Source organism: Coregonus clupeaformis, chromosome 17 (genome assembly GCF_020615455.1).
Source record: "Coregonus clupeaformis isolate EN_2021a chromosome 17, ASM2061545v1, whole genome shotgun sequence".
Classification (NCBI taxonomy): domain Eukaryota; kingdom Metazoa; phylum Chordata; class Actinopteri; order Salmoniformes; family Salmonidae; genus Coregonus; species Coregonus clupeaformis.
The window spans coordinates 12,244,281-12,265,245 of record NC_059208.1 but is presented as its reverse complement, the minus strand read 5'-3'; the positions used below and the strand labels follow the sequence as shown (position 1 = coordinate 12,265,245).

General features: G+C 46.8%; 1 protein-coding gene across 2 annotated transcripts; it reads left to right on the top strand.

Moving 5' to 3' along the window:
- Nucleotides 1-2,005: 2,005 nt before the first annotated feature.
- Nucleotides 2,006-20,531, top strand: LOC121586606 (methyltransferase-like protein 24). Of its 2 annotated transcripts, XM_041903434.2 has the most exons (5): nt 2,008-2,634; nt 14,433-14,531; nt 15,313-15,443; nt 15,702-15,963; nt 19,307-20,531. In XM_041903434.2, exons 1-5 carry the CDS (start codon nt 2,362-2,364, stop codon nt 19,616-19,618), a joined length of 1,077 nt encoding a protein of 358 aa, XP_041759368.1. In that variant the 5' UTR covers nt 2,008-2,361; the 3' UTR covers nt 19,619-20,531. The 2 variants fall into 2 exon arrangements, with proteins under 2 accessions (XP_041759369.1, XP_041759368.1); XM_041903435.2 differs by lacking the exon at nt 14,433-14,531 and having other exon boundaries at nt 2,006-2,634.
- The last annotated feature ends 434 nt before the right edge of the window (nt 20,532-20,965 follow it).

Here is a 20,965-nt window from a genome sequence, read left to right as displayed (position 1 = left end):
GTACATAGACTCCAACTCCAGCCACAGACCCATAACCTCACCACACATTGAAACAGTTAAGACAACGTTACTAACGTTCCATCAGTGTTTTCTAACGTTCAGGCTTTTAGCTAGGACCACAGACCCACAACCACACCCAGGGGCGGACTGGCCATCTGGCATTTCGGGAAAATGCCAGATGGGCTGGTCCATTTTAAGCCTAGTGGGCCTGTCTAACTTGGGTTTTTCACGCAAAAAGATCACTATTTGGCTAATAATGGGTGCCTCAAGGGAAAAAAAGGGGCCAATGTGTGGACCTTGAGGAAAAAAATGGGCCGGTGTGTTAGAAATGCCAGGGCCAATTTCTGGTCCCAGTCTGCCCCTGACCACAGCTGTGCTACAACAGCTCTACAACAACGTTCCATCATCGTTTCTCTGACGTTCTGCCATGGTCTCTACTCCGATGGAAGGACTGCAGCATGGAGACTCTACATCCTGTGTTTCACTGTTTTTACTAGGAGGGAAAGAGACCCGACACACACTCTGACCCCAAAGAGACTGACGTGTGTTTATTTGTGTGTGTGTGAGTGTGTAACCACACGGATGGTCTTCTGTATGTATGTGTGTGTGTTTAGGGTCTAAAGAGGTGGAGCTCTATATCTGAGATGGTGGATGAATGAACAGGGCTTCACTTCCTTCTCTTACTCTCTCCCTTCTTTTTTCCGTGGTCTTGTGTTGTTTGGTGGTTTTTGTGATGAACAGTTGTATATCTGTCTGTTAATGTCATGATGTATCTACAGTGCCAATATTTAAATACACTCTGATCTGGCCATTGGTAAACTGCCTGGACTCCTAATGCTTTATAGGGTGGGGGGAGGGGTGTGTGTGTGTGTGTGTGTGTGTGTGTGTGTGTGTGTGTGTGTGAGAGAGAGTTCCTTGGTATTCAGCGCTGCTCATGCAGTGCAGGGAGCAAGTTTAGACAGGGACACGGCTGGGAGGGAAGGAGGCGGCGAGAGAGGGAGGGAGAGCGAGGAGGAGAGAGAGAAAGGTAGTTAAGAGAGTGGCACAGAGAGAGGAGGGGACAAGGGGAGGTAGAAAGAGGACAGGAAAACAGAAGCTTGATGGGATTGAGACTGGGGTGAAAGAGGAGAAATAAACAGAGAAAGACTGGCTCCATTGTTCATGAGTCCATAATCAGTCTAAAATTAATCCTGAGAGGGCCTTTAAACCCTGGGGGCAGTCACACTTCCCCCACTGGATATCTGAGAATTTAGTCTGCCAATGTGTGTGTGTGTATGGTGTGTGTGTGCTTGTGTGTGCACGTGTGTGTGTGTTTGTGTGTGTGTGTGTGATGGGCTTTACTGTATTTGTATATTTGACTGTGTTTACATATGAAGCGGTTTGTCAACAGGCTGACTGGAAAGAGTGTTTGATGTTCCTCATCTGGTGGTTGGAAGGAAGGGGGGGGGATCAGTCTATGGGACAGCTAGGAGAGGGAGAGAGATGGTGGGTGAGAAAGGAAGGAGGCGAGATAGAGGGAAAGAGAGTGGATGGGAGAGGGGGAGAGAAGGAGGAAGGGAGAGGGCAGGGAGAAAGAGAGAGAGAGAGAGAGAGAGAGGGGGGGGGGGTAAGATTCCACAGGAAGGTAATTACGCTGAGCCCCCGATTTTTCACTTTAAAATGTATATGCCAAACAAAACCCATTGATTTCAAAGTTTAACAAAACATACAACTCTATGCACAATGGCTACTTTGAACTATTTAGATGTAGATGCAAAGTTTGTATCTTCCTGTCAATTAGTTTTTGTAAAATCTTCAGTGGAAATTCTTAAATGTAGTCCTTGTGCAGAGTTGCATGGTTTTTTAAACTTGGAAATCAATGGTTTTTGTTTGGTATACATTTTTAAGTGAGTCTCAGCGTAATTCCGTTACCATGGAATTGCCCGGATACTTTTCTATTCCCTAATTCCCATGATACTTTACTTAGCCTGCTGATTAGAGCGCCACTGGGCTATTAAATGTCCTTTGTTTTTCTGTGAGAAACATACTTCTAAAAATACCGTAATAGGCTAGATATCAACCAATCGGCCACTGACCCTGGAGCTCTGCGTCACCACTCTGCCCTCCCGCTGGTTACAGAGCAGGAGAAAGTGTCTGTAGCCTTCAGTTGAAAGTGGGCAGAACAAAGGGAAGCGGAGGGGAGGATGAAATAGAGGGAGTGAAGTTATTGAACGGCTAGCGACTGCGCTTCACGCTACTGTTTTTAACTCCCCACAGCTCCGCAGCAGTCAGTCGGTCAGTTGACTCCCGCGAGGCACCAGGCCGGTCCGGTTGGGAAGGAGAACAAAGGCACGAGATGCTCACCGGTTTCCCGGAGGAGGCATGTCAGCCGGTGGCGGTGTGCAGCGCGTGCTGCTGTTAATTATCCCGCTGTTTCTACTCGCGCTACAGATCCTGGTCGGGCTCCGGTTGCCGCGAGCAGACAACGCAGGTAGCCCCGGGGTCTTTAAGGACGGGGTCGCCTTCACCGTGATCAGCATAGAACCGGAGAGAAGAAGCGCGCGCCAAACCGGATCTTTGGTATTTTTACGGGATGAGGAGACGGGAGCGAGCCGCGGGTACGAGGATGAAAACGAGATGCCCATTGGCAACCGGGTGAGAGCAAACTACGAGCGCGCAAACACACACGCACACAGTTGAGATGAGGACAGGATAGGGCAGACTGACCCCCGATCAGTGACAGTGGCAGCTTTCCTGCAGCTGTAGTGATCAGCTGCGTGTGTGTCAGTGGTCAGCGAGGAACAGGAGGTTTCAGCTTCTCATCTTTGTTGGTATGTCAATAATACATCCCCCATCTCCCTGTCTCTCATCCCCCATCTCTCTCTCTCATCCCCCTCTCTCCCTCACTCCTCCTTCCCTGTAAATCCCCCATCATCATCTCCCCCTCTCATTTGTTATTTTTCGCTTGGGCTCTCAAATTCTCTCTCCCCTCTTAAGGCTAGCTCCTACTCAGTCAGTCTGGTGAGTCATCATCGACCCCTCTCCCTCCTCCTTCCTGGGTTACCATGGTGACCAGCAGGGGTCTCTAGGGGTGGGGTGGGCTGTGTGCTTGTGTGTATATGTGTTTGTGTGTTAGTATGCCACAGGCATGCATGTCACTAGCAGGGCTGGAGTCAGGGCCCTTGACCTGTCTGTACATCTCTCATACCTGAGGGGCCAATGCACACACGCACGCACACACACACACACACACACACACACACACACACACACATTCCTCTACATTATTTATTCTCCTACTCTCTTTGACCTCCACTCCAACTTACACCTAAGTGTACCCTCAACCTCTGGAGTATGTGGGTGTGTTTCATTTACATTTTTATTAATTTACAAATACTGAGCTGACATGTACAGATGAGCAGTGTTGGAATACTCATACTAACCGCACTAACCGTACTATTTGAGACGTAAATTGATTATGTAGTATGCTTATTGGTCATAGTATGGATAGTTAGTATGCCAAAAGTTCCCAGATGTCGTACTACATTCGCCAAAATACGAAGTATACAAGCAGTGGACACTATTTCTGGCCCATAATGCAATTCTTCAGGAAATGGGCGCGGCTTCACAACATTTGAAGAAAATATGCACCGACGAGAGTGGATACAAATTCATTGCTTTAACTAATTATGACAAATGTTAAGAAAATGTTGAGCAATGTAATAAAGTAAAGCGTTTTCAAATAAGTTATGTTACACGTTATGTTGGCAGACAATTTGTTAGGTATGCTAGCCTTACGAACCGCATAGCATATCATTACAGCCGTTGCTTGAATGCAGTGGCGATTTTAGCATGTAAATCTTGGTGGGGCAAACTCCCAAAAATGTTTTTAGATGCATGCCAGCAAAGCCACAACACAACACTAAACAATACATTAATTGCACTATAACGGTGACCACAAACTGTTAGAGCCTACATAAAGCTGTCCCAACAGCAGAGCTTTCTTTTCAGCACCATGGAGTGAATCCTTAACACTGCTACCCCTGGCTATCAGCGGAGCCTTGTCTGGCATCGAAACAGTTAAATTCAGCCTCATTTACTGCCTTTAAAAAAAAACATAACTGATATGGCTGACTTACTTAAACAAATGTGGTTTCTATGGAGATGTACAAACTATGGCATAAGGGGACGACGAGCGGATAAGAGGCAATCCGTAATTTCGATTAAGACATTCATGAGCGGGTAAGGACAGAAGTAGTCAATATAACTATTTGTTCAGCACTTTTGAAATGTACAGCGACAGAATTCAGAACATGGGCCGTTCTTATAGTATTCTCCCTGTACACCAAGTCAGAACCGTAGGATAAATAAAGGGGGCATATAAGCAGACAATGAAAGCTCTTGCAATATTAAATTATTACATTTCTCTAAAACAGGCTATAGGCTACATGTGCACCACCAAGTCAGAACAGTAGGCTAAGTTATGAGGGGGAAGGGGACCAAATTATAAGGGTGAGGCACATGGGCTACTAACAGCTTACTACACAACATAAACGTAATATTACTTTCTTAGCTATAGTATACATATCTCCCTGGCATATTACATAATTTATGCAGAAGCATACAATACATTTTTGGACTCACCTTGTTGTGCTGTGCTCACTTGAACAGGAAGGTGGCGCAGCGGTCCTTCTTATGGGCAAATTTTGTCATCAAACTTTGTCATCAATGTCTGGCATTCTCTGGATTTATGGTGCTTTCAAGACAACTGGGAACTCGGGGAAAAAAACAAGGTCGAATCATGCCGTTAGTGATCTTCAGGTCAGAGCTCTAGAAAGAAGCCCAAGTTCCCCACTTGGAATTCCGAGTTGGATGACCGTTCAAAACGTATTTTCCCAGTCGGAGCTAGTTGTCTTGAACTCACTGATGTCTGAGATTTCCCAGTTCCGAGTTTCCAGTTGTTTTGAATGCGGCAGAAGTCATGCTGGATTGACAGCATAGCCCATGGTGTTGCATGTGAATGTTTATCCTTTTAAGCTGGGAAAAGAGACCCTTAAACCCAGACTTGGACCACACACCCACTCCACTGAATAGCAGGCTAGTGATTGCTTTGCAACACTTGCAGTTAGCCACTGATTCCTTCCAAACTACTCATTGTTGAATTTGCGATTTCCAACTTGTTGTGTAATGTTTATGTCCAATGGCCGATGAGCACCGATACGTTTTATCTATAATTTCTCTTCATATGACAAGGATTGAAAAGGATTTGCCAGTAGATTGTCGACTTGATTCATGATGATGACTGCTGGTCTAGCTTGCTAGCTAAGATTTTGATAATATGATGTTAACATGATCAGTGCAATCAAAGCTACGGTAGATTTAATGGGATTGACATCATTTTATGTGGCCAATGACCTTGAGCCTTCTTGGATGGACACTTCTAATGTAACTCTATGGCAGCACCCAAGGGGCTTGAATTTTTGAGCTCTCCCCGTAGACTTTGCGGTGATGTAGTGTCCCCATGAGTGATAGAACACTGAGCCAATCATGGCGCAACTAGAGAACATTACCAACCCCTACGCTCCGTATTTTCCGCTGGCTGCCCCACCAACACAGAAAGCACTGAGCTAGGCTGAAACACCTGCATTTTGGAGCTGCCGTACTCATATTATTAACTTAATATATATATATTTTTACATTGTTTGCAAACTGATGTGACACGTATTAATGCCAAAATAACATGCAAAAAAGGCAACAAATAAATAAAATATATATTTTTTCTTTTTTAGCTAAACAGGTAGAGCTCTGCCTCACCTGCCCTGAATGACAGGTCGCTACTGTGTAACACCAGCCTTGGCTTTGGCTCCCCCTCCTGTCCAGCTCAGGCGTTCGGCGTCGCCGGGCCTTCTAGCTGCTGCCGAACCTGCTGCTGGCAAACGCCCTTCACTCATCAACCCCGGACTTGTCTCGTCATCATTACACACACCTGGTTCCAATCCCCACTCTATCACTGTATACAGTGGGGAGAACAAGTATTTGATACACTGCCGATTTTGCAGGTTTTCCTACTTACAAAGCATGTAGAGGTCTGTAATTTTTATCATAGGTACACTTCAACTGTGAGAGACGGAATCTAAAACAAAAATCCAGAAAATCACATTGTATGATTTTTAAGTAATTCATTTGCATTTTATTGCATGACATAAGTATTTGATACATCAGAAAAGCAGAACTTAATATTTGGTACAGAAACCTTTGTTTGCAATTACAGAGATCATATGTTTCCTGTAGGTCTTGACTAGGTTTGCACACACTGCAGCAGGGATTTTGGCCCACTCCTCCATACAGACCTTCTCCAGATCCTTCAGGTTTCGGGGCTGTCGCTGGACAAAACGGACTTTCAGCTCCCTCCAAAGATGTTCTATTGGGTTCAGGTCTGGAGACTGGCTAGTCCACTCCAGGACCTTGAGATGCTTCTTACGGAGCCACTCCTTAGTTGCCCTGGCTGTGTGTTTCAGGTCGTTGTCATGCTGGAAGACCCAGCCACGACCCATCTTCAATGCTCTTACTGAGGGAAGGAGGTTGATGGCCAAGATCTCACGATACATGGCCCCATCCATCCTCCCCTCAATACGGTGCAGTCGTCCTGTCCCTTTTGCAGAAAAGCATCCCCAAAGAATGATGTTTCCACCTCCATGCTTCACGGTTGGGATGGTGTTCTTGGGGTTGTACTCATCCTTCTTCTTCCTCCAAACATGGCGAGTGGAGTTTAGACCAAAAAGCTCTATTTTTGTCTCATCAGACCACATGACCTTCTCCCATTCCTCCTCTGGATCATCCAGATGGTCATTGGCAAACTTCAGATGGGCCTGGACATGCGCTGGCTTGAGCAGGGGGACCTTGCGTGCGCTGCAGGATTTTAATCCATGACGGCATAGTGTGTTACTAATGGTTTTCTTTGAGACTGTGGTCCCAGCTCTCTTCAGGTCATTGACCAGGTCCTGCCGTGTAATTCTGGGCTGATCCCTCACCTTCCTCATGATCATTGATGCCCCACAAGGTAAAATCTTGCATGGAGCCTCAGACCGAGGGTGATTGACCGTCATCTTGAACTTCTTCCATTTTCTAATAATTGCGCCAACAGTTGTTGCCTTCTCACCAAGCTGCTTGCCTATTGTCCTGTAGCCCATCCCAGCCTTGTGCAGGTCCACCATTTTATCCCTGATGTCCTTACACAGCTCTCTGGTCTTGGCCATTGTGGAGAGGTTGGAGTCTGTTTGATTGAGTGTGTGGACAGGTGTCTTTTATACAGGTAACGAGTTCAAACAGGTGCAGTTAATACAGGTAATGAGTGGAGAACAGGAGGGCTTCTTAAAGAAAAACTAAAAGGTCTGTTCCAGCCGGAATTCTTACTGGTTGGTAGGTGATCAAATACTTATGTCATGCAATAAAATGCAAATGAATTACTTAAAAATCATACAATGTGATTTTCTGGATTTTTGTTTTAGATTCCGTCTCTCACAGTTGAAGTGTACCTATGATAAAAATTACGGACCACTACATGCTTTGTAAGTAGGAAAATCGGCAGTGTATCAAATACTTGTTCTCCCCACTGTATATACTCCCTCTGTCATTGTATATGTTGCTTGTTTTCCTGAGAGGAATCTCTCCAACTATTTACTGAGTACTTTATATTTTGCACTGTGGGTTTCGTCCCGCTTTGAGCTATGATGCTTTAAATAATTCAGTAGTTCTAAACCTGTGACTGCCTCCTGCCTACTCCTCTCTACACATGTGACAGAATGACCGACCCAAGAAAACAGGATGCAGCAGGACATCCCGACCTCTCCGACTCGTGCCTGGAGCACCTCGGGACTGCCATGGACGTGGTGATCTGGTCCGTACGCCAACTGCAGGCTACACCTCCACCTTCCCAGCTCCTCACGGTCGTTCCAGCCACCCCACCACCATCTACATCACCCGGTCTGATCAGCAACGTCCAACCTGCACCTCCCGGAGCGGTTTGACGGCACCCCAGCTCACTTTAGGGGGTTTCTCCTGCAGTGTGACCTCCACACGTCATGCCGGGACGGCCTCTGAGAGGGACAAGGTGGCCTTGGTGATTTCAGTGCTGACAGTCCTACAGAAGTACAGTCCTATGAGCGCTTTACCCAACTCTTCTGTGCTGTTTTCGACCACCCAACAGAGGATCGAGAGGGAGGTGAGCGTCTCCTCCATCTGTGCCAGGGGTCCAGGACAGCGTCTGAGTATGCTCTGGATTTCTGGATGGTGGCTGCGTCCACTGGCTGGAACGACCAGGCCCTGTTGACGGTTTTCCGCAGCGGGCTACAGGCGGACTTCCAGACCGAGCTGGCCTGTCGTGATGAGGACCTCATGCTGGACCAGCTCATCGCCATGGCCATCCGCCTGGATAATCTCCTGCGTGCCCGTTGTCGCCCATCCCAGGGGTTCGGGTCTCTCCCAGGAACCTCCAGCGAGACTGAGCCCATGGAGGTGGGCACAACACACTTTCCCCCAGAGGAACGTCAACGCCGCCGTCAACAGGGTCTCTGCTACTACTGCGGGGAGTCGGCCACCCCTGGAACACCTGTCCCAGTAGGAGGACCAGGCGAGGAAGCGACAGGCCGATAAGCGCTACTGCACCTTCCCAGGTAGGCGTGGACGTGCCTTGCTCCTCTCTGTCCACCCAGCCCGTCCTCCTCCCTGTCACCTTCCCGGACTATCCTGGTCCCCCACTGAGTCCTGTTGTAGTGGATTCCGTTGTTGCAGGCAATTTCCTAGACGGGTCAGTGGCCTTATCATTACGCATCCCTCTAGTCCCTTTACAACCCCCATCCCAGTCCATGCCCTAGACAACCGTCCGCTAGGAACAGGACTGGTGAGCCAGACCACGATTCCTATTACCCTCACAGTTGATTACAACCACCATGAACGCATCACGTTCCTCATCTTAGACTCTCCTGTTCACCCTGTAGTTTTAGGTCTCCCCTGGTTACAGTTGCATAACCCCAGTATATCGTGGACAGAGAGGAGGTTGTTGGGTTGGTCGCAGAAGTGTCAGGGGAGGTGTCTCTCGGTGTCTATCTGTGCCATCTCCATGGAAAGTCTGGACCAGGCCACCCACGTCCCTATCCCGGAGGAATACCGGGACCTACAGGTGGCTTTTTCGAAGACTCGTGCCACGTGCCTGCCCCCTCATCGTCCATTGGACTGCACTATCGACCTACTGCCTGGTTCTACCCTCCCGTGGGGGCACATCTACCCTCTCTCGCATGCAGAGACTGAAGCATGGAGGTCAACATCCAGGAAGCGCTGGCCCAAGGATTCCTCTGTCCGTCCACCTCTCCGGCCTCTTCCAGCTTATTTTTGGTGAAGAAGAAGGACGGAGGTCTCCGCCCCTGTATCGAATAAGGCTACGGTTAAATTAATTTATCCCCTGCCTCTCATACCCACTGTGATCGAACAGATGCACGGTGCAAAGTACTTTACCAAATTGGATTTACACAGTGCCTACAAACTGGTGCGCATCAGAGAGGGGGATGAATGAAAGACCGCCTTCAGCACCGGCACTACGAATACAGGGTAATGACATCCGTCGAGCCCTGAAACGGGAGCCCTCACCTGCCCACTGTCCCGAGGGGCGTATCTACGTGCCCTCTGATGTGCGGGACCGTCTCCTCATCTGGGCACACACAGCACCTGTGTCGGGCCACCCGGGTAGAGCCCGTATTATCGACTGTCTCTCCGCCAAGTACTGGTGGCCCACCTTGGCCCAGGACATCCGGGTTTACGTCTCTTCCTGCTCCACCTGCGCACAGAGTAAGACACCGAGACACCTCCCCTATGGCAAACTCTACCCACCGTCCTGGTCGTTGTGGACCGGTTTCCCAAAGCCTGTCGTCTGATTCCTCTGCCTGGTCAACCTACGGCCATGCAGACCGCGGAGGCTCTCTTCTCTCATGTCTTCCGGCACTACGGGATCCCGGAGGACATTGTGTCTGACCGTGGTCCTCAGTTCACCGCCTGTGTCTGGAAGGCCTTCATGGAACGACTGGGGGTCATGGTCAGCCTTACCTCCGGGTACCGTCTCCAATCAAATGGGCAGGTGGAAAGGGGTAAATGAGGAACTGGGTAGGTACCTTCGTAGTTACTGTCAGAACCGGCCGGGGGAGTGGGCTGCGTTTCTGCCTTGGGCAGAATACGCACAAATCTCCCTCCATACTCCTCCACTAACCTCACACCCTTTCAGTGTGTTTTAGGCTATCAGCTGGCCCTGGCACCCTGGCACCGGAGTCAGATCGAGGGTCCTGCGGTGGACGATTGGTTCTGGCGTGCCGAGGAGGTATGGAACACAGCGCACACCCGTCTCCAGCGCGTCGTCCTCTGGCAGAAGCCGCAGGCCGATCGTCACCGCAGTGTGGCCCCGGTCTTTCACGCCGGTGACAGGGTCTGGCTTTCTATAAAGGACCTGCCCCTCTGCCTGCCCTCCCGGAAGCTGAGCCCGCGGTTTGTAGGGCTGTTCAAAGTCATGAGGAGAATCAATGAGGTTACGTACAGATTACAGCTCCCCGTCAATTACCGTATCTCACCCTCATTTCATGTATCTATCCTCAGGCCGGTGGAGCTGGTCCCTTGGCTAGTGCTGGACCCCACGACGCACCTCCCCCTCCCTTGGACGTCGAGGGAGCCCTGGCGTACTCCGTCCGCAGCCTGTTGGACTCAAGGCGTCGTGGGGGGTCTCTCCAGTACCTGGTCGACTGGAAGGGGTACGGTCCCGAAGAGCGGTGCTGGGTTCCGGCGCGGGACGTCCTGGACCGTTCTCTCATTCGGGATTTCCACAGGTGTCGTCCCGACTGACCTGCACCGCTTCTCCGGGGTCGTCCCCAAGGTCAGCGGCGCCCCGCTGCTGGAGCAGCGCATCGGGGGGGGCTCCCCCTCCTGTCCAGCTCAGGCATTCGGTGTCGCCGGGATTCTAGCTGCTGCCGAACCTGCTGCTGGCAAACACCCTTCACTAATCAACCCTGGACTTGTCTCGTCATCATTACACATACCTGGTTCCAATCCCCACTCTATCACTGTATATATACTCCCTCTGTCATTTGTCTTTGTCGGTCATTGTATATGTTGCTTATTTTCCTGAGAGGAATCTCTCCTACTATTTCCTGAGTACTTTATATTCTGCACTGTGGGTTTCGTCCTGCTTTAAGCTATGGTGCTTTAAATAATTCAGTAGTTCTAAACCTGCGTCTGCCTCCTGCCTACTCCTCTCTACATGTGACACACTGCTTGTATGTACCGGCATGTCAGTGGCGGTCTGTGCCGTTTAAGATGAGGGAGGCAGAGTTTTATTTTTCATGAGCATGGCCTTATTTCTATTACAGTATATTGGATGACTGTCATTCATATTCCGTTCACCCAGTTAAATTAAACATCGATAGGTTTAGACTACTACATGATACTCAAATTTTCCCTAACCCATCATGAGGTTGCTACAAACTAGCCTATTAATTAATTAAAGATTACAACGTAGGTGCACACAGGTCGAGAGAAAATGTTGAGGTCACAGACACTGACACAGCCTTGCACACTCTTGCCTGCATCTAGCTGATCTCGGGTGTAATCATTAGTCCAACAGTTGCAAACAAGAGTTTCTATTGGACAAATTCAGGTATGTTTATCCCCGTTTAGTTTAGTTTGCTTCCGTTTAAGAAACGTTTTTTAACAGAATCAGCTTTTTAACAGAATCGCATCTATGCACTCTCCTCTTCTAACCTTTTCCCTTCGTTTGTGGATTTCAATGCACAACACATCTGCTGTATGTGACCAGGCGAAAAAACCTTTCCAAGCCAAACCATATAACTGCTACACACAGCCTACATCGTTGTCACCATGTTAGCTAAAGTAACGTCATAGTCAACATAGCTAATATAACTAAAGCGTTAGTAAACCCGCTACAATCATGCAGTAACTTTACAGTTTATAGTCAGTTAGCAGTTTAGCAGTTACACTGGCGGGCCCCGGTGGCAATAAATCAGTCAAACCAAAAGCTTACCTTGACTTGCAAGAGTTCCAGTGTTGTGTTTCATAGTCATAGCCAGCTAGCTAACATTGCATCCCTCTGTTTGAGCAGGGTGTTTGAGTAGGCTAAACTAGCTACCTGCATTTGCTAGCTAAGTAAGTAACACTGAAAAAAATTACATCTCTCTCGCTCTCTCTTGCTTGTCCATTTAAGAAATTAATTTATTTCTCTATTTTTTCTCTCTCACTCTTCTCTCTCTTTAAGTCAACTACTCACCACATTTTATGCACTGCAGTGCTAGGTAGCTGTAGCTTATGCTTTCAGTACTAGATTCATTCTCTGATCCTTTGATTGGGTATACAACATATCAGTTCATGCTACAAGAGCATTACAGCCTTATTCTGGATAAAATAAAATACAATCCTCATCAATCTACACACAATACCCGATAATGACAAAGCAAAAACAGGATTTTATAAATTGTTGCACATTTATTACAAATATAAAACAGAAATACCATATTTACATAACTATTCAGACCCTTTGCAATGAGACTCAAAATTGAGCTCAGGTGCATCCTGTTTCCATTGATCATCCTTGAGATATTTCTACAACTTGATTGGAGTCCACCTGTGGTAAATTCAATTGATTGGACATGATTTGGAAAGGCACACACCTGTCTATATAAGGTCCCACAGTTGACAGTGCATATCAGAGCAAAAACCAAGCCATGAGGTCGAAGGAATTGTCCGTAGAGCTCCGAGACAGGATTGTGTTGAGGCACAGATCTGGGGAAGGATACCAAAACATTTCTGTAGCATTGAATGTCCCCGAGAACACAGTGGCCTCCATCATTCTTAAATGGAAGAAGTTTGGAACCACCAAGACTCTTCCTAGAGTTGGCCGCCCGGCCAAACTGAGCAATTGTGGGAGAAGGGCCTTGTCAGGGAGGTGACCAAGAACCCTATGGTCACTCTGACAGAGCTCCAGAGTTCCTCTGTGGAGATGCGAGAACCTTCCAGAAGGACAACCATCTCTGCAGCACTCCACCAATCAGGCCTTTATGGTAGCCACTCCTCAGTAAAAGGCACATGACAGCCCGCTTGGAGTTTGCCAAAAGGCACCTAAAGGACTCTCAGACCATGAGAAACAAGATTCTCTGGTCTGATGAAACCAAGATTGAACTCTTTGGCCTGAATGCCAAGCGTCACGTCTGGAGGAAACATGGTACCATCCCTACGGTGAAGCATGGTGGTGGCAGCATCATGCTGTAGGGATGTTTTTCAGCGGCAGGGAGTGGGAGACTATCAGGATCTGGGGAAAGATGAACAAAGCAAAGTACAGAGAGATCCTTGATGAAAACCTGCTCCAGAGCGCTCAGGATCTCAGACTGGGGCGAAGGTTCACCTTCCAACAGGACAACGACCCTAGCATACAGCCAAGACAACGCAGGAGTGGCTTCGGGACAAGTCTCTGAATGTCCTTGAGTGGCCCAGCCAGAGTCCGGACTTGAACACGATCTAACATCTCTGGAGAGACCTGAAAATAGCTGTGCAGCGATGCTCTCCATCCAACATGACAGAGCTTGAGAGGCTCTGCAGAGAAGAATGGGAGAAACTCCCCAAATACAGGTGTGCCAAGCTTGTAGCGTCATACCCAAGAAGATTCGCGGCTGTAATCGCTGCCAAAGGTGCTTCGACAAAGTGCTGAGTAAAGGGTCTCAATACTTATGGAAATGGGATATTTCAGTTTATTTTTTATACATTTGCAAAAATTTATAAAAACAAGTTTTTGCTTTGTCATTATGGGGTATTGTGTGTAGATTAATGAGGGGAAAAAACATACTTTTTTGAATAAGGCTGTAATGTAACAAAATGTGGAACAAGTCAAGGGGTCTGAATACTTTCCGAATGCACTGTAAGTGGTATAGTCGTTGTGCGTTCTCAATGGTCGTAAGATGTCTAGCTAGTAATTTGTTAGGTAAGCTAACAAGCTAGGAAGAAGTTGCATAGCAACAGCATCAACTTCCGTTAGACCGGCGAAGCACTAGTACACTCAACTGAAAGGATACTGTTTGTTTACAGCAGGGTTGCCCAACCCTGTTCCTGGAGAGCTACCCTCCTGTAGGTCTTCGCTCCAGCCAGGTGCTACTGACCTGATTCATCTTATCAACCTGGTAATTATTAGAATCAGGTGTGTTAGATTAGGGTTGGAGCAAAAACCTACAGGACGGTAGCTCTCCAGGAACAGGGTTGGGCAGTCCTGGTTTACAGTATACTATATGTAGTATATACTCATTAAGTATGTAGTTTACAGTATGTTAGTATGGGTATTCGAACACAGCTTATGTGTGTGTTTGTGATTGCGAGTGGCGTGCATGTGTTACCTTGATGACGCATGTGTCTACCCACAGGAGAGAGGTAGAGGGTTTGAGCTGCAGCAGTGGGCATCAGGTGAGCCCTCCTTCACTGCAGAGCTGGAACGTGTCATCGCTTACATTACCACACCACAGGTACATAACCATGCCCACTTTACACCCAGGCCCACACATCATAAATAATTCAGATAGAAATGCACTGTATATAACAGACCTGGGTCCGTAGTCATGAAGCGTCTTAGAGTAGGAATGTTGATCTAGGATCAGGTCCCTCCTGTCCATATAATATTTTTCATTATATTATATTTTTCATTATAAAACTGATCCTAGATCAGACCTGGGTTTTAAATACTTTAAACATTTGATCAACTACGTGTGCCTGTTTGAGCTTGCCTGGCTTAATAAACCAATAATAAACTCCTAAAACTGCAAAGCCTGCCAGTCTGGCACGCCAGGCAGACTCAAGCAAACGCTCAATGTATTAGAAATGATTATTCAAGTACTTGAACCCAGGTCTGTCCTAGATCAGCACTCCTACTTTGTGAGGCTTGACACATACAGCCTAGGTTCTGAAGTATTTCATCATATTTCAAAGATGCTGGGGTCAGAGAGTAATGACAGTGTGGTATTTGAGACCAGACACTTAACATGTCACTGTAAACCATTATATATGTTTGAACTAAAAACCTCTGAACCAGGGTTTCCCAACATGTTAGAGAACATCAGTGGAAAAAAGCCCCCTAAAAAACAGATTTGGGGCAACAGACAGCATAAAAAAAAAAAAATTCTCAACGTCCCCTCTCTCGCTCAGACAGGAAGTCAGTGTCACATGACTTCCTCTGGGCCTAATGATGACTCAGCACTTCCATTCCTCCTCCAGCCAGGCCCCTCATTGCTCTGTCCTGTCCCCCTGCAGGTGAACTGTTCCCGGGTGCTGCTACCAGGCGAGTCACACGCTTCACAGGTCTCTGGAGCTCTCTGGCTGCTTTGTGTGGAGGGCTGGAGCCTGCCAAGCCAGGGTCCTCCGTGTGTAGCATACTCTTTCAGGTGTGTGTATGAGTGTGTCTGTGCGTCTCTGTATACGTGCCACTGGAACTTCAATACAATGTAGCCTATTCTATAGCAATGTGAACCAAACAGTTTATTACCATCATTATACAATATCATAACATCACTGACATGCTCCCTCCCCGAAACTTGTTAATAATGTAAAACAGTTTTAAACAAATCATAATCTCTTCCTCACTCCCATATCTCTCTCTTATCTACAACTCTCTCTCTCCATCTCTCTGTCTCTGTGTGTAGTATGGATGAAGGTGATACAGGGTTCCTAGAGGCTCTCTCAAAGGCCTGTGAAGTCCACAGATTTGACCCCAGTGGTCACCATGGTGACAGAGCCAGCAGTGGTTACCGTAACCGTGGTGACGATGGTTCTGGTGGTTTCCGACAGCACCGGGTGTGGCTGGACTGGCGAGCAGCGAGAGGACGCAAGCAGAAGAAGAAGGGGGTTCTGGGTAGCGGGTCCCGGACACTCGAGGACATCATGGAGACTCTGGGACATCACACGGTAAAAGCCAATTTATGGTCAATCCGTGTTCTGCAGTGGCCATACAGCATTTACGGTGATGCGGCCTCTGCAGAAGTCAGAGCATTCATACTTCTTGCGCTTCGGGGAGCTGTCATACACACCCAATAAATTAGTCTGCACTCATAGTGATTCAGGGCTAATCTCTATAGCCATCCAGCTATCCAGCAACTTTACACAGCCATTGAAGAGGAGTGGGACAACATTCCACAGCCCACAATCAACTGCCTGATCAACTCTATGTGAAGGAGATGTCGCGCTGCATGAGGCAAATGGCGGTCACACCAGATACTGACTGGTTTTCTGATCCACACCCCTACCCAGATTAGTTGAATGTGCGCTAATCCAGCATCCTTCCATCCCCCACAGTCTGCATTCCATTGACATCGTTACTGCATCTATCCCCATTACCTCCCTGTTCAAACTCATTTTTGTGTCTTTGAAATCCCTACACGAGGTATCGTAAAGATGTTTATATTTGTGAACTTGTCCTGATAGTCTTTCGTCAAAGTTCTGCATGTTTGTTGTGAAGGAAGTTGTCAAGGAAGTGAGTTTATGTTTATACAGGATGTACCGCCCCCACCTACAATCAACCAATCATGTCAATGCGGAGCTATTCGGCGCTATGTAGAGCCCTCCGCATTGTAAAATAATTTGGGAGGCGCACGGCATCGCCATACAGAACTCGATTTGGCCTCCGCAAGCCTCCAGAGGCTCTGCAATTGCGTCACACCCTCCGTACAGAGCCTCCGGACCACTTTTCCGGATCAAGCATAAATCGGCTTTTACACACACAGACACACACACGGTCACTCACACAGCAACACTGTAACACATACAGTAACTCACACTACAGTACACAACATACATACACACGTAACATTCACAGTACTCACAGACAGGGCTGCCTGCACTCCCGTTTCCATGGCAACAGGGATGAGAGCTGACCCTGGCTGCCATAGCAACAGTGAATCACACCACTGCTGCAGTTACACACTGCAACCACTGGAGGGGAGTGAAACATTCACTTTTTCTTTCTTTCTTCCTTCTCCCAAATCGATCCCACTAGCCCAGCGTTTCGCAAACTCGGTCCTCGGGACCCCAAGAGGTACACGTTTTGGATTTTGCCCTAACACTACACAGCTGATTCAAATGATCAAAGCTTAATGATTAGTTGATTATATGAATCAGCTGTGTAGTGCTAGGGCAAAAACCAAAACGTGCACCCCTTGGGGTCCCGAGGACAGAGTTTGGGAAACCCTGCACTAGCTCCTGTGTACATCGCAGACCATTGGTTAGGTATAAGCAATATAGTAGTAGTTCCTTTTATTTTCCATATTGCTTATCTAACATCTCCACAAGTGCATAGGAGGTAGGAAATAAAAGATTTGGGGGTGTCATCCCCACTAAGAATGGGATTCATACTCCGACCTTCCGAACCCATTGCTGTGCTCTGTTCGCCTGCTCTGGAGCATGGTGGTAATTAGAACAAAGAGCCATAGATACTGGATATACAGTTAAAGTCAAAAAATGTATGCACGCATAACTGTAAGTCGCTTTGGATAAAAGCATCTGCTAAATGGCATATTATTATTATTATATTATAAGTTTACATACACCTTAGCCAAATACATTTAAACTCAGTTTTCACAATTCCTGACATTTAATCCTAGTAAAAATTCCCTGTTTTAGGTCAGTTAGGATCACCACTTTATTTTAAGAATGTGAAATGTCAGAATAATAGTAGAGTGATTTATTTCAGCTTTTATTTATTTCATCACATTCCCAGTGGGTCAGAAGTTTACATACAATTAGTATTTGGTAGCATTGCCTTTAAATTGTTTAACTTGGGTAAAATGTTTCGGGTAGCCTTCCACAAGCTTCCCACAATAAGTTGGGTGAATTTTGGCCCATTCCTCCTGACAGAGCTGGTGTAACTGAGTCAGGTTTGTAGGCCTCCTTGCTCGCACAAGCTTTTTCAGTTCTGGCCACAAATGTTCTATAGGATTGAAGTCAGGGCTTTGTGATGGCCACTCCAATACCTTGACTTTGTTGTCCTTAAGCCTTTTTGCCACAACTTTGGAAGTATGCTTGGGGTCATTGTCCATTTGGAAGAACCATTTGCGACCAAGCTTTAACTTCCTGACTGATGTCTTGAGATGTTGCTTCAATATATCAACATAATTTTCCTTCCTCATGATGCCATCTATTTTGTGAAGTGTACCAGTCCCTCCTGCAGCAAAGCACCCCCACAGCATGATGCTGCCACCCCCATGCTTCACGGTTAGGATGGTGTTCCTCGGCTTGCAAGACACCCCCCTTTTTCCTCCAAACATAACGATGGTCATTATGGCCAAACAGTTCTATTTTTGTTTCATCAGACAAGAGGACATTTCTCCAAAAAGTACAATCTTAGTCCCCATGTGCAGTTGCAAACCGTAGTCTCTTTTTTATGGCGGTTTTGGAGCAGTGGCTTCTTCCTTGCTGAGCGGCCTTTCAGGTTATGTCGATAAAGGACTCGTTTTACTGTGGATATAGATACTTTTGTACCTGTTTCCTCCAGCATCTTCACAAGGTCCTTTGCTGTTGTTCTGGGATTGATTTGCACTTTTCGTACCAAAGTACATTCATCTCTAGGAGACAGAACGCGTCTCCTTCCTGAGCAGTATGACAGCTGCGTGGTTCCATGGTGTTTATGCTTGCGTACTATTGTTTGTACAGATGAACGTGGTACCTTCAGGCGTTTGGAAATTGCTCCCAAGGATGAACCAGACTTGTGGAGGTCTACCATTGCTTTTCTGAGGTCTTGGCTTATTTATTTTGATTTTCCCATGATGTCAAGCAAAGAGGCACTGAGTTTGAAGGTAGGCCTTGAAATACATCCACAGGTACACCTCCAATTGACTCAAATGATGTCAATTAGCCTATCAGAAGCTTCTAAAGCCATGACATCATTGTCTGGAATTTTCCAAGCTGTTTAAAGGCACAGTCAACTTAGTGTATGTAAACTTCTGACCCACTGGAATTGTGATACAGTTAATTATAAGTAAAATAATCTGTCTGTAAACAATTGTTGGAAAAATTACTTGTGTCATGCACAAAGTAGATGTCCTAACCGACTTGCCAAAACTATAGTTTTTTTAAAAGAAATTTGTGGAATGGTTGAAAAACGAGTTTTAATGACTCCAACCTAAGTGTATGTAAACTTCCGACTTAAACTGAATATACACACACACTGATGAAACATAGCCCCGAGCTGTCTTTTCATTGTTTTGCTACTTTTTAATGACGTATATAAACACATATGGTTGTCTGTTTTTGCCAGGTGGACTTCCTGTATGCTGACCTGCTGAGTGCTGAGTGGAGGGTTCTGCAGAACTGGGCGGAGCTCGGAACTCTAGGGCGCGTCAGTCACCTGGTTGCCACGGTGCACCTCCAGTGGGCCGGCTTTGAGGTCGGCGGGACAGAGGCTGAGGTGGTCCGTTATTGGTTCAGCGTTCTACAGGGGCTCCAGGACGCTGCGTTTCGATTGGTCCATAGCTCTCCGGGGGCGGGAAAAAGCGTCCTCCGGCACAAAGTGGAAAACGCACACAGCTCTTATACACTAAGCTGGGTTAACACTGGGCCTATACACTGAGACAAACACATGCGCACGCCTTACGCACGCACGCACACACAACACACTTTCTCCCCCCCTCTCACACACACATCAGAATAGTCAGTGGCTATGTTCAAGAGCATCAAAACCGTGATGTATCATGTGTACGTTCATGTGACTGACTGACTGATCTACAAGTAATAATGAGTCGTTATTTATGATGCAAGGTGATTTGCAGATCAGTCAATCTGCAGTCACCTGCGCTGTTGGCTGCAATGTCGAACAAGCTCAGTCTCTCACTGACTGGTGTCAGTCAGTAAAATTCCACTGCATTGTGTCCCTCTGGTGGTGAAAAAAAAGAACCTACACCAGTGTTACCCAGTCGAAGGGTCAGGAACTATTAGTCGGTTGCAACCAAAACCACTCCCTATTGGGTCAGGGCTTTATTTTGAAGGTTTAGGCAGGTCCCTCACCTAAAACCTTGCAGCCATAAAAACAGTCTGGGCAGTGGGCTCAACAATATTCTGGGAACCAGCCAGCTAGCCACTGCCTAGAGATTAGCCTGCCTATTCTATTAACCATTACAGTTAGGCAATACAGTCTGGCATAGCTTGGCATTGAGCACACCCTTGACAACTGTTGAATGGTAATAAAGTAATCTATTCTATCTGGGACTTCTCACTGCAGAAACAGAGATCAGGGGTCAACGCCAGTCCTTCATTCAAACAATTTAGTCACCTTTGCCTTATTAATCATTAAGGTTTTATGTACTTTTTATACATTTGTATAATCTACTTATGTGAGTTGAGCATGAATATAGTATTTCTTTGTGTGAAAATTACAGTGTTATTACTTGGGGTGGGGTTGATTATCTGCCGACGTGCAATGTAAAGACATTTATTGATTTCAAAGATGCTTTCATATTTTTATAAGTGCAATAAAAACAGTTTTGACACCCCATTTGTCCTGTATGTTGTTTAATAGAGTCTGCTACATTGTACTGGTTTCATAATGAGTGAATGTGCAATGTGTATAATGTTCTACGTAGAATGTGCAATTCTACATAGAATTTTCAGCACACTCGAAAATGTAACAGATCGTACACTACACATGACAGTGACACGGGGTAGTTATAAACCGTCATAACTTCGTATTCTGCATCAATATGCACTCATAATGCCAGTCATTCCTGGGACGGGTTGCAACCCGCTTCAGCAGACTGGAATGTGCGTTACGTTACTCCACCCTTCCCTACGCAAACTGCGGACAGATGTTTACGACTGGGTGGAGTTACCTATTGTACGTCCAAATTTCCATGTCCACGCTGCTGATACAGACTGACAGTGAGAGGAACCAATCAGCGCCTGGAATGTCGAAGCCTTGTCC